This window comes from Eptesicus fuscus, chromosome 5 (genome assembly GCF_027574615.1).
Source record: "Eptesicus fuscus isolate TK198812 chromosome 5, DD_ASM_mEF_20220401, whole genome shotgun sequence".
Classification (NCBI taxonomy): domain Eukaryota; kingdom Metazoa; phylum Chordata; class Mammalia; order Chiroptera; family Vespertilionidae; genus Eptesicus; species Eptesicus fuscus.
This window is the reverse complement of record NC_072477.1, coordinates 85,528,936-85,543,821: the sequence shown is the minus strand read 5'-3', so window position 1 is coordinate 85,543,821 and position 14,886 is coordinate 85,528,936. Positions and strand designations below refer to the sequence as shown.

At 39.3% G+C, this 14,886-nt stretch overlaps 1 protein-coding gene across 3 annotated transcripts in view; it reads right to left on the bottom strand.

Moving 5' to 3' along the window:
- ARHGAP5 (Rho GTPase activating protein 5) overlaps positions 1-14,886 on the bottom strand; it is a 77,502-nt gene that overhangs the window by 30,643 nt on the left and 31,973 nt on the right. For 2 of the 3 annotated variants that reach the window (XM_054716521.1, XM_054716523.1), the window contains one exon: positions 6,545-6,692. In XM_054716521.1, the coding sequence (XP_054572496.1) occupies positions 6,545-6,692 (148 nt within the window). The remainder of the gene's footprint in view (positions 1-6,544; positions 6,693-14,886) is intronic. The other variant, XM_054716522.1, reaches the window with a different exon arrangement.

Sequence of the window (14,886 nt, the reverse complement as noted above, 5' to 3'; positions counted from 1 at the left end):
GATCAGGGTGGGCGAGGCCGATCAGGGCAGGGCCAGGTGGGGGAGGGGCCATGGGAGGTTGGCCAGCCCTACCCCCAGATCGGGCTGGTTCTCTGGCCGCAGTGGGCATAATAGCAACCGGTCATTCTGGTCATTATGGTGTTCCAGTTGCTGGCTTTTTATATATATAGAAGATAGATGATTTCGCCTCAATAAAAATGTAAAAAAAAGTATCATTTTAAGTCACCTGACTTGTATATATTCAATGCTGATAACATGCTTCTTTCTTATTAAAAACTAGAGGCCCAGTGCACAAATTCGTGCACCAGTGGGGTCCCTCGACTTGGCCTGCGGGATCAGGTCGAAACTGGCTCTCCGACATTCCCCGAGGGGTCCCAGATTGAGAGAGGGGCCAGGCCGAGAGACCCCACTGGTGCACGATTGGGGCCAAGGAGGGACGCGGGGGGGAGGGAGTGTCCCCTCAGCCCAGCCTGCACCCTCTCCAATCCGGGACCACTCAGGGTATGTCCGACTGCCGGTTTAGGCCCGATCCCCGGCAGTCAGACATCCCTCTCACAATCTGGGACTGCTGGCTCCTAACTGCTCGCCTGCTTGACTGCCTGATCGCCCCTAACTGCCCTCCCCTGCCAGCCTGATCACCCCTAACCTCCTCTGCGTGCCAGCCTGATTGCCCTTAACTTCCCCACCTGCCAGCCTGGTCACCCCCAAAAGCCCCCCCACTGCCGGTCTGGTCACCCCCAACTGTCCCCCCCAGCCAACCTGGTCACCCATTACTGCCCCCCCCCCACTGCCGGCCTGGTCACCCCCAACTGCCCCCTACACTGGCCTGGTTGCCCCACGCAGCCTGTGTTCTGTCGTCCATCCAGTTGTTTCGGTTGTGACGGCCCCTGGCTTTTTATATATTAGGATTACACTTTGGTTGAACGGCCAACTGGTTGACCAGACACTTAGCATATTAGGCTTTTATTATATAGGATTATTTTCTCCTTGGTGTTTTAGGGCTCCATTCTTTTGTACAGCCTATTTGCATTGGGAACTTTTCTTCTCACTCAGTATTTTCTTCTCATTCAACTTCATCAACACATAACTTACATTAATATCTATACAATGGCAATGACCAAAATCTCATCTTAAGACCAAACCATTTTTCGAAGATCCATAGCTATAACTATTCAAACTATTCTTGGGCTTTATAGGCTACCCCACAGGCATCTTAAGATTTAACATGTACATTAACAGAAATCCATCATCAAAATGGCACATCTACTTTTCATACTATAATTTCTATTTTCATCAATGATACAATACCTACAGTCACCCTAATATAGCAATCTGAGAGGCATTTCTGAGTCCTCTTTTAACCCCTATCTATCAAGTTTATCATCCTAACTCTTGAGAGAAGCCTTTTGTTCTCATGCTTTTCAGTCTCTCTCCTCCGCACTACCCCTTTTTGCCTACTTTGAATTTATAATAATATGTCCAGGGTCATTTCCCAACAGGAATAACTGAGCACAACTTATTATATAATATCTATTATAAAAACTGCTATAGATCTGACTCTATCATTAAGGATTAACTGCTATGGCAATTGTCCTACTATAGAAAAAAACTAAAACCTAGAAAATTATATGAAACAGCTTTCAGACAACAGGCAGCTCAAAATTGTGATCAGCGAGGAGAAAGAATTAAATAAGTTAAACTGTCTGAATGCCCCAAATTAATGCCTGGAGACAATTTTTAGATAGTAGTGCAGAGAGGTAGAATTGCCCCAAAGGTAGAATAGTCAATCAGAGTTGAGAAGATGTAAAACAGGAGTTCAGAAATAATAAGACTAGAATTTGAAGGGTACAGTACTAAAAAAGAGTAAGAGATATATGGAGAAAGAGCCTCAGAGATGTTCAGAAAAGTCCCCAGAGCATTTGGCTGAATACTGCACATGTATGAAAGAAAACTTCTTTAGGCCAAGGACTGAGAATAGTTCAAGTTCTATTCTCAAGAGATCTTTTTAATAGGCAGAGCACATTGAGTCAAGTCTTCATGCCATATTCTAGGTCTAAATAAATATTTGACTAAAAGTTGCTCTGGATCCACCTCCTGAAAAACAAGCAAGCCTAGAAAGGATCAAACTGCTTCACATAATATTTAACACATGACAAAACAAACACAATACTTTTAAAAGAACACCAGGAAATTAACCACCCAATAATGTAAAATTCAAAATATCTGATACCAAAGCAGCAAAAAATATAAACCAAGTATAATCAGGAGAAATCAACAGAAACAGAAACAGACCCAGAAATGAAATATGACAGAATTAGTAACACAGGATCTTAAAACAGCTATTATAAATTGTTTTAGTATACTCAAAGATGTAAAGGAAAATATCAATACAATGGGTAGGAAAATGAAACACATAAAAAATAAACTTAAATGTAACATCTAAATTTGAACATACCAAAAAAAAAAAAAAAAAAAAGAAATCAGTGAACTAGAACATATAGTAATAGATATATAGCTTAATCAAAATGAACAATGAGCCCTGGCTAGGTGGCTCAGTCGTTGGAGCATTGTCCTGTACACCAAAAAGGTTGCAGGTTTGATTCCTGGTTGGGATGCATACAGGAGCCAATGGATCTCAATCTCTGTCTCTGTCTGCCTCTCTCTCACAAATCAGCAAACATAACCTTGGGTGAGGATTAAAAACAAAGAAATAGAAAAAAATAAACACAATGAACACAGCCTCAGTGAGCTGTGGGACAATTTCAAGATGTCTACACACATGTAATTGAAGTCCAGAAGCAGAGGTATGGGAAATAGAACAGTGAATGAATCCAAATTTTCCAAAGAGAGCTAAGAAACTCCAGAAACCTCAAGCAGAAGTTCTTTTATGTTTTTAAATAGCACGCATTGTTACTTTTTAACTAAAATTGCTAAAAACCAGAGAGAATAATATAAAAAGTAGCTGGGAATTGAGGGAGAAAGGAGAACATATCACATACAGGATCACAAATAAGAATAACAAGCAGACTAGTTGTTAGATATCATGCAGAAGACAAGAGTCTTTACAAAGCTGAATGGAAAAACACACACACACATTTTTAAAATTCATCAGCATAGAACTATATTCCCAGAAGAATAAAGTTGGAGGACTCAATACTTCATTTCAAAACTTACTACAAAGCTACAGTAATGCTACAGAGTGCTACCAGCATAAATGGATAGGCATATAGATCAATGAAATATAAGTCCAGACACATTCATGATCATGGTCAACCGATTTTCAAAAAGTATGTCAAGGCAATTAAAAAAAAAAAAAAGGTACTTGGACAATGGATACCTACATGCAAAAGAAATCAAGCTGAAAACCTTCCTTGCACCACCTATAAAAAAATAACTCAAAATGGATAAATAGATCTCATTGTAAAAGCTAACAACATAAAACTCTTAGAAGAATACCCTATATAATCCTAATAATAAAAACCTAATATGCTAAGTGTCCGACAGTTCGACCAGTTGCTATGATGTGCACTGACCACCAGGGGCAGATGCTCCAGCCAGTAGGTTAGCTTGCTGCTGGGGTCCGGCAGATCGGGACTGGGCGAGACAGGCCTGACATGTCCTAGAGCCCTCCCGAGATCCCTCCCCGGCCCCTATCGTGCACTAGTGGGGTCCCTCGGCTTGGCCTGCAGCCTCTCTCAATCCGGGACCCCTCAGGGGATGTTGAAGAGCTGATCCCCACAGGCCAGGCCGAGGGACCCCACTGATGCACGAATCCGTGCACCGGGCCTCTAGTATAGGAATAACTCTTTGTGATCTTAGATTAGGCAAACCTTCTTAAATATGTTACCATGCACAATGTCAAAATTTTTAAAAAATTAACTGAATGTCAAAATTTACAACTTTTGTGCTTGAAACGATACCATCAAGGAATTTTGAAAGACAACCCACAGATGAGAAAAAGTTTGTAAACTAAGCAGGAAGATAAACAGCTCAATTTAAAAATAGGTAAAGGATCTGAATAGGTATTTCTCCAAAGAAAATATACAATAGCTAATAAGCACCTGAAAATATGCTCAATATCATTTGTCACCAGGGAAATGCAAATCAAAATTATATGCGATACCACTTTACACCTGCTCAGAATGGCTATAATCAAAAAAGCGGCAAATAAGTTTTAGAAAATATATGAAGAAATTGAACATCTTAAATATTGTTGGCGGGAATGTAAAATAATGCAGCCACTTTGGAAGACAGACTGGTATAGTTTCCTCAAAAGGTTAAATATAGAGTTACCATATGATCTAGCAATTTACTCGAGAAGTGAAAAACATATCCATACAAAAACTTATATAGGACTATTCACAGCAGCACTATTATCAATAGCCAGAAAGTGGAAACAACCCCAAATGTTCATTAACGAAAAAAAGTTTTAGCAATAAAAATGAATGAAATCCATAGATGCTATAATATGGATGAACTTTGAAAACATGTTAACTGAAAGAAAGCAGAACAAGTAAATCTATAGAGTCAGAAAGTTAAGGGTGGGTGTGAGGAATAGGGAGCGATTACTTAATGGGTATGGGGTTTCTTTTGGGGATGATGAAAATGCTCTAAAATTGATTGTGCTGATGGCTACATAACTGTGAATACACGACTGGACTGTACACTTTAAGTCAGGGTTGGGGAACCGTTTTTCTGCCAAGGGCCATTTGGGTTTTTATAACATCATTCGTAGTCCATACAAAAATTATCAACTTAAAAATTAGCCTGCTATCTTTAGTCAAACATTTAATTAACCCACCCCTAATGCCTTGGCAGGGCCAGACCAAAGGATTTCTCGGACCTTATATGGCCCTAGGGCCGGACGTTCCCCAACTCTCCTAAACAGATGAATTGTAGAGTATGTGAATTATATTCAATAAAGTTGTTACAAAGACTTATAACCTAAGAAACTATCTTTCAAAAATGAGGATAATTACCTATTTAAAGCAAAAATTATAAGCATGCATGTACTGTGATGTTTAAAACGTTGTAGAATTAAAATGTATAACAATAAAATGAGAGATAGGAGGGTTAAATATACCATTACAATGTTCTTAAACTACACATTATGGTGATGTAATATTATTTGAAGATGAACTGTGATTGAAGATGTATAGTTCAAACTTAAGAGTAGCACTAAAAATCTGAGATAGATAATAATAATCTGATATTGGAGTTAAAACAGAACTAAAAATATTCAATTAATCCAAAAGAAGAAAAAGGGAATGAACACATGGGACAAATAGAAAAAAAAAGAGAGACTTAAAATCAATTATACTGATAACTACATTAAAAACTAATCAATGACATAATAAACACTCCAATAAAAACAAGTGGATTGTCAGACCCAATGAAATATTGTTTACAAGAAACTACATTAAATATAAAGGTTGAAAGTAAAAGGATAGAAAAGATATACCAATAAATACTACTAAAAAAAAATACCACTGACTATATTAATATTAGACAAAGCAGACTCCAGAACAAAGAATATTACAAAGCATAAAGAGAATGCTTCATAATAATAGGCCAGTTCATAAAGACATAATCATAAATGTATATGCAACTAAAAGAATTTCAAAACACATGAAGCAAAATTTAACAGAATTTAAAGGAGGAACAAATTTATAATCATGACTTCAGATTTCAGTAGTACTCTTTAAGTAATTAAAAAAGTCAACAAGAAAATCAGTAAGGATATATGACTTGACCAAGACTCTATTTTTTTTTATCCTCACTCAAGAATATGTTTTCATATGTTTTAGAGAGAGAGGAAGAGCAAAATGAACATCGATGTGAGAGAAAAACATTGAACAAAAAACTTGAAACTGCGTATCAAGCCCGCAACCTGGGTTATGTGCCCTGACCAGGAACTGAACCCACCACTTTTCTGTGTACAGACAATACTGGCCACACTGGCCAGTGAGCTTGATTTTTTTAGATAGAATATGGGTATTCAGTTTTGTTGTTTTTTTTTGTTTAGGATTTTTAAAATTGATTTTTAAAGAGAGAAGGGAAAGGGGAGGAGAGAGAGAGAAATATCAATGTGAGAGCAGAACACTGATCAGACATTCATAATTACTGTTATTTTTTAACAGAAAAATTCATGAGTAAAATAAGTAATAAAAATCAAGTGTTACTATGAAATATTAAAAACTTTGAAATTATAGATTTAAATCATAACTACCTATGAATAAATAACATGATTTAACAATCAAGTTATTCTAAATTCCAGAATAAGGTGAGTTTATTAACATTTTAGCATTCGACTTAGCCACTTACTAAAGGGAAGTTTAACAAAAACATACTGGCCAATAACAAAACTTCTTTCAGATATCAGATGGTTATATCTAGAGTTAATATTCAAGATGATCCTAATAATGAGAACTATACACCTCTTTCAAAACTTAGCTTTAATGAATCATGAGCATTTTAAAAAACTGTTGGTGCAGCAAAAGTGAAAATTTAAATCAAACCTCTTGCAATGATATTTATATCCTACCTGTATCTTCAATGAATTCCACACATTTTTCAACAAATAGTGGTATGGGCTTCTCAGCTGTAACCAGATCCTGGAGGGGCATCCCAAAGTAATTACTTTCCCAATTTCTACGTGTTGGTGGATTGAAGTTCTTAGTTTTCTTCTTCTGCTGTAAGAAAACATATTCAAGTTAAAACTATTAAAATTTCCTTTAGAATAACATTAGTATTAAGCAATGTAAATATACATTTTGTATCAAAAGAAGTATTTAAAAGCCACATCCAGCTCTAGCCAGTTTGGCTTAGTGGATAGAGCTTCAGCCCTCGAACAGAAGGGTCCCGGGTTCGATTCAAGTCAAGGGCACATAGCTTGGTTGCAGGCTGGTCGAGGCATGTGCGGGAGGCAACCAATTGATGTATCTCTCTCACATCCATATTTCTCTCTCTGTGTTTCTCCCTGTCCCTTCCACTCTTTCTAACAATCAATGGAAATATCCTCAGGTGAGGATTAACAACAACAATAAAAAAATAAAAGCAGTGAAAAATAATGAATAAGTAAAAGCCACATCCAACCATGCCCATCAAAATGGTACTTTAAAATTCTGATAAAAGCAGCAACTTAAGCAATGGTGTGATAAAAGTAAACAGAAAAAATAGATGAGTAGAACAAAAAAGTTTCCTTTGGAAAATAATGGAAAACTGGATAGGTAGGGAGATTAGGAAAAATCATTTTTCAATGGCAACACAAAGGAGAAACTAGGAGTAAGCAATCCTTAATTCAGTTGAGAAGTGGTCTGTTAATTTTATTTGGTCTTTACATGTCATGTGAGGTTTTGGGGTATGGCTGTATTTGTAAGAACATAACTTTAATTACCAATTATACAGTCAACCTATGTAACACCATAAACTTTTAGCCCCATCATTTGTCCCTTCTTTTCCCATTTGCCACAACCAAAAATCGAACCACAACCTCCTGGTTCATAGGTCAATGCTCAACCACTAACCCACTCCAGCAGGGCTATTTCTTTATATTTAAAAAATATGTTTTGACTGATTTTAGAGAGGAAAGAAGAGGGAGAAAAACACTGATCAGCTGCCTCCTGCGCACTCCCTACTGGGGATTGAGTCCACCCACCTGGGCACGTGTCCCAAGCAACCTTTGTGCATAGGATGACGTTCAACCAACTGAGCCAATTTCAATCTAGCACTGGGAGAAAGTAGATTTTAACCCAGGGAGAGAACATCTCAAAAACTTAAGGAAGTATTGTCTGGAATTCAACCACTGAGGAAATTGAGTCAGTCTTTTTAAAGCAGGGTATAGTAACCATTTCCACAGATGATTCTATTATGCACTCCCAATTGAGAATATCGAAAATATAGAAAGAAGAGGAAGTTTTCAGTAACTTATACATATTAGAGCACCTTTACTGACTGCCATTATTCCTTTTTAGTCTAATTTTATCTACTAATTTTTTTCCCTGGTATAAATAACCAACCTGTTCATATTTGTCAAAAAGATCATTACTGATTTACAAACAGGATAAAAAAATATAATTTCTAATCAGAAAAGTGTGGGTGGGTGGGGAAGGGAGCACAGGTAAAGCTTTCAATACCTAAAGCAACAATTCTCATCTTACTTTCCAATTCTTTCTGGAATAATCTCTCCTTTGGATGGATCCCCCATTGTATTCTTCTAAGTCTCTGGATATCTTGAAAAATTAACTAAGTCCTTTCTTACTTTCAATTTCAGGTTGCTTCACCTAGCAAACCTCCAGAGCTCATAAAATCCAACTTCTAAATCCTCATATACTATCACTCTCTAGTGATATAGATTACATGCAATATAATTACATGCCTGGAATGTTGTCATCAAAGTATTGGCATGTTTGCTCTGGCTCTAGAACCCACCAAATCAAGTAGTATGTGGACCCTTACTCCTTAAATGACCCTTCCACTACCACCACCACCAAAACAGTACAATATGGAAGGTAGTGGAAATGAACAGACTATAATTTCAAAGCTGAGATAGGAATACGTTGACTGAGTCCTCTCTCAGGAGCAGTAAGGTACTTTCTAGCTTGCAAACTACTAGCTGCTCCCATCTGACCCAGTAATCCCACTTCTAGGAATATATCCCAAGAAATCAGAAACACCAATCAGAAAGGATATATGCACCCCTTATGTTCATAGCAGCACAATTTACAATAGCTAAGATTTTGAAACATCCTAAGTGCCCATCAGCAGATGAGTGGATTAGAAAACTGTGGTATATCTACACAATGGAATACTACGCTGCTGTAAAAAGGAACTCCTACCATTCGCAACAGCATGGATGCACGTGGAGAGCATTATGCTAAGCGAAATAAGTCAGTCAGAGAAAGATAAACATCACGTGATTTCACTCATTTGTGGAATATAATGAACAACATAGACTGATGAACAAAAACAGAATCAGAGTCACAGAAGCATTGATTAGACTGTCCAATCTATGAGGGAAGGCGGAGGAGAGGGTGAGGGGATAAAAGATCAACCAAAGGACTTGTATGCATGCATATGAGCATAACCAATGGACACAGATGGGGGGTGGGGGAGAGGAGGGGTCAGGGCATGTGCTGGGGGTTGGGGCAGCTGGGGAGAGGTCAATGGGGGAAAAAGGAAACTTATTTAATACATTAAAAAATAAAAAACTTAAAATAATATGTATATCCTCGGGTGAGGATTAAAAAAAAAATGAATGAATGGAAGTAAAGTTAAATGCCTTCACCAAACAGATGATCTATATATATAAAAGTCCAGCGACTGAATGGTGGAACGACCAGAACAACCGGTCGACCTGTTGCTATGATACGCAGACCACCAGGGGGCAGATGCTCAATGCAGGCGCTGCCTCTTGGTGGTCAGTGCGCTCCCACAGTAGGAGTGCCATTCGCTGACCGGGATAAGCGGCTGCTCCCGCAGTGGGAGCAGCCATTAGCAGGCCCAGGGTGAGGCTGAGTCTCTGCACCTATCAAATACCTGAGACAATCCAGACTCTGCCTGACCCCACCAGCTGATGCAGGCCCTCTAAGGTGTGTTCTAGAAAGAGCGCGGGGAGCTGGCATAGGTGGATGGCAAGAGGGGATGTGACTGTGGACTCCCCAGGGAGGCTGTCCTGATGGCTGAGGATCCTGGAGCACAGATGCCCTGAACATCCCTGATGGTGTCACCGACCTGACATCACACATAAAGGACATTCACTGAGTGGCTTTGGGGTGCAAAGCTCTCTGCCAGGTTCCTCCAGGACACAGAACACGCTTTTACCCAAGACATTACCCCGAAATATCAGCTCAGACTAATTTCCTCATTCAGTAGTTGCTTGGGGAGGGGGGGGTCCACAGCCACTCAGGGATGAGTGGTGCTCCCACAGCGGGCTAATCCCCACAGGCCACACACCCCCACGTGCACAAATCCATGCACCGAGCCTCAAATCTATTATGAAGAAAAAACATCTCACTATGTCATTTAATTAGTAACACATACGAAACAGTATATTATTATGTGTCAAAATAATTAGACATAGGCTTAAACCCAGACTTCAAAAGATAGAGCTTATAAAGGAAGAGATGAGGTTGGGAACATTTCAGGATTTAGAAAGAATCTAGTCTATCTATAGTTCATTCACTCTTCTAAACATACCATATGCCAACATAAGCTCTCAGAAATTACTAGAATCTGCCATTTATTTATTGCTTAGTATACACGGTGGAGTAAAAGTAGGTTCACAGTTGTGAATACTCAAAACACAGAATTTATTCTGGTATTATTTATTAATTATTGTATTCCATATAAACAACTGTAAACCTCCTTTTGCCCCACCCTGTGTATTAGGTATTTGGTAATGTTATATGTATAGTCTAATCATTACAAGAGATAGCTACTATTTCAACACACCTGGAACTAAAAAGTATGTATAGGAATTAATAATGAAGGTAGGCAAGGGCCACACTGCAAATGGTTTGTGCCTTATTAATCTGAATTTTATAGAGAGGCTACATACACATATTTTGCAGGGAGAGAGATTAGGCATGTTTATTAACAGTATCACACAGAAGCAACATTCAGTGTGGCTTTGTAGGTTGGGTGTCATCCTGTGCACTGAAAGGTTGCTGGTTTGATCCCTGGTCAGAGCTCATGCCTGTGTTGTGGGGTCGATCCCCGGTAGGGGGTGTGCAGGAGGCAGCCGGTTCTCTCTCACATCATGTGTCTCTCCCTCTCCTTAAAAATTATTTTAAAAATTTAATTAAAAAAAGTTACTGCACCAACAATGCTGGTGAGAATATGGAGAAACAGTACCCATTATACATTGCTGGTGGGAATTTAAAATAGTACACCCACTCTAGAAAAGTTTCTTATAAAAATAAATATAAAATTACCATATGACCCAGAAACTGCATTCTTGGGGATTTATCCCAGAGAAATGAAAATTTATATTTATATAAAAATCTGTACTTGATTGTTCATAGCAAATTTATTCATAATAGCCCAAAACTAGAAATAATACAGATGTCCTATAACAGGTTATAAAGCTGTGCTATATTCATACATGGAATATTACTCAGCAATAAAAAGACAAACTACTGATTTATGCAACAACTTGTCTGAATCTCAAAGGAATTATCCTGAATTAAAAAAAAAAAATCAATCCCAGAAAGCTATATGCTCCATGATCCCATTTATATAACATCCTGGAACTGGCAACATTATAAAATGATAAAAAGGAAAACTAATCAGTGGTTGGGTTGCTAGGGATGGGTTATGTATGGAAGGGAATGAGAAGAGAAGGTATGGTTATAAAAGGACAACAGGAAAGATATGTTAGTGACAGATACACAAATCTACATGTGAAAAATTGCACAGAACGAAATACAAACACCCAAATGAATATAAGTAAAACTGGGGAAATCTAAATAACATCTGTGGATCACATTAATATCAACACCCTTGTTGCAATATTACTCTATACTTTTAGATGTTATTTTTGTGGGAAACTGGGCAAAGGGATCTCTGTATTATCTTACAATGGCATGTTAACCTGCAATTATCTCAAATTTAAATGATTTTTTTAGAAAGGTCACTGCAATAATCTAATAAGTTATGGCAATCTCAAGTAAAACTGTGACAATGAAATGAAAACATATTTTACAGCAGAATAAAGATTAGCTAAGTGGGACAAATAGCAATAGCATGTAGCTTTGGCCCACAGTAGCTCCTTCTTCAAAATATATTTTGGGAAGTAAAATCTACCACCTATGAGGAAAAACCTGCCTTTCCTAATGAGCAGGTATAAACATGATTTATATGAATTACTTCTAGATTCTCACAGTAATTTCCTTAAAGACCACATTCTTATATATAGTATTATTGACACTTTGGATTGTATAATCTTTTGTTGTGGAGCAACACTTATTGTAGGAGATTTAGCAGCATTGCTTGCCTTTACCCAATAGATACTAGTAGCAATTCCCCATTTCAGTTATAACAGCCAAAAATGTCTCCAGACATTGCCAGATGATCCCTGGAGGGCAAATTTGACCTAGTTGAACACCACTCTGCTAGGCTAATAAAAACAAGGTTGACCAAGAACTCAAGTTTGGAAGATGGCCACAGACATATTTTGGAAAACTCAAAATTTTAACTTTAATTTTGCACTCAGATGTCGAGTGTGACTCGACATGGTTAGCATTAGAATAAAGGAATCGAGAAAAAAGCAAGTGAGTGCAAAGGGTTAAAAATAGTTCAATACAGAACTCAAGATTGAGAAATGCTACTGTAGGGTACACAAAAATAAATGATAATCATAACTGCCCCCCAAAAGCTTACAATGTAGTAAGAAAAACAAAACATCCTGTATAATAAAAGCCTAATGTGCAAACTTTCCCTTTGGGCAGCCGTTCGACTGGGAGTTCGACAGCTTGCTATGACATGCACTGACCACCAGGGGGTGGCGTGGAACATGGTGGGTGCTGGCGATGCAGTGCTGGCAGCAGTGGAGATGCTGCAGGCCCTGATGGGCCCTGACGAGAGCAGGATCACGGCAGGAATAGTGGAGCAGGTGAGTGGGTGGCGCCAGGCCAAGATGGGTGCGAGAGGGGGCCCAATTGCATATGGTGACCAATGGCAGCAGCAGGGGGCTGGGGGGTGGCGGGGGGCCCAGCCCTGACCAATCATCCCGCAGACAGCAACCAGTGGCGGCAGGGCGTGGGGCCGCCACCTGGCTCCCAAGTACTGATACTGAGGGAGCCGGGCAGGGGGCCCAGCCCCGATTGATCTCCCCGCAGGTGGGACGGTGGAGCAGGTGAAGGGGCAGTGCCAGGCCAAGGCGGGGTGCCAGGTGGGGCTGCGGGGCTGTGAGGATGGGGGCGCGAGCTGGGGCCCGATCCCCGCAGGCCACCCCATGGGACCCCACCCGTGCATGAATTCGTGCACCGGGCCTCTAGTTAAAGTATAAAACGATAAAACTACAATAAAGCAATTACTTTAGGTGGGGAGGAATAAGTATTACACCACAGCACAACACATTAGTATAAGAAAGAGGTCTTTAGTGGGAACCAGAGCTCCATAAAGGTTTACTTAAACTCCCCCCACCTTTTTCATCCTCACCCAAGGATATTTTTTCCATTGATTTCTAGAGAGGGTGAAAGAGAGGGAGGAGGGGGGAGAGAGAGAGAGAGAGAAACATATATGTGAGAGAGACACATTGATTGGTGGCTTCCTACCCTTACTGGGGCTGGGGAACTTGCAACCAAGGTACATACCCGTCTGGGAATTGAACCTGGGACCCTTTGGTCCGCAGGACAATGCTCTAAACACTGAACAAATAGGCCAGGCTAGTTAACCCCTTTTTAAAAAGTCTATAAAAGCTATAGGTGCTAGATAAAAATCCAAACACACTTTGAAAATCAGGGATGTTGTGAAGTGTCTTTCACACCCTTTAAGCCAAGCATGTCAAACTTGCAGCCCAGCCAATATAACAGTACGTAAGAAACATGTTAATAAAAATTTCGTAACTAAGTTTTTACAATATCCTGTTATACATAACTAGAAGACCAGTGCACGGCACCGGTGGCGTCCCTTAGCCTGGCCTGTGCCCTCTCGCAATCTGGAACCCCTCAGGGGATGTTGGAGAGCCGGTTTCCGTGCACCAGTCTGGTTTCGGCCCGATCCCCGCAGGCCAGGCCGAGGGACACCACTGTGCACGGGGCCATTAGTATGCATATAAAATCTTTGGTTAATTTCTTCCTGCCCTTCCCCCTCCCCCCTGAGATTCATCAGTCTGTTCCATGATTCCATGCCTGTGGTTTCCACTAGTGCGTTGAGCGTCTGCCCCCCTGGTGGTCAGTGCGCATCATAGCTATTATTAATAACGAACTACAACATACACTAATGACTGATTACTATAACCGTGTTGCATTCATTTTCCTTACATGCCTTACGCACAGGTGCACCATTTCTCTCCACTAATGCTAGCAGCGAATATTTTAGCAGCTGATTGCCACGTCTGACTTGTTTGGTGTGCGCAACAGGAAATATTTCACTTTCGTAGAACAAGAAAAATAGGTTTATTTGCGTTACGCTTATTAATTTGGGTAGTTATTCAGTGTCTGGTAAGTTAATGTTCAAGAAAAAATACTAATTTTTATTAAACCGTTCTGTTTTATGTTAACGATTACTCATTTATTTCAGCCCTTTGTATTCAGCATGTCTCTATCAAAATAAACCTACGTTTCTATGAAAATTGAAGCTTTTGTTTTATTGCGGCCCCCATAAACTTAAAACTTATTTGGCCTGTGTTTGCCTTTGAGTTTGACATGCTTGCTTTAAGCTAACATTAGGTGAAAAAAGTGAAGAGAAAATAACTGTGGGTAAATAAATGTGGTCTGGATTCTTCTATACACTAACACACAAACTAGTTTTAGCATTAGTTCATCTCTAAGACAGCATATTCCTATTAAGCATTTCAACATATATCATCTAACTGGTAGGTATTTTATTACTGCCATTAACAACTCTCCAAACAAACAAACAAACAAAAAATGCACCTGGAATCACCTGAAAAGGGGCCTAGCAAAACACCTAGCTATTCAAGTGAATAATGGGTGGAATTCTTCCCAACTTTCCTAAATATATATTTTAAAAGTGTATTCAAATTAAAGTAAGTTTTATATTATACCCAGCATTTCATTCTTCTCCCTTTGCTACCCATCTTATCTTTTAGGTACTTTCTGTTACTCTAATGGCTGCCAATCAGAGCATCAGTGAAGAATAAAGGGAAAATTTCAGTGTGTCTTCCTTCTCCCTAACATCAACAGAGTTTCTTCTTATGTT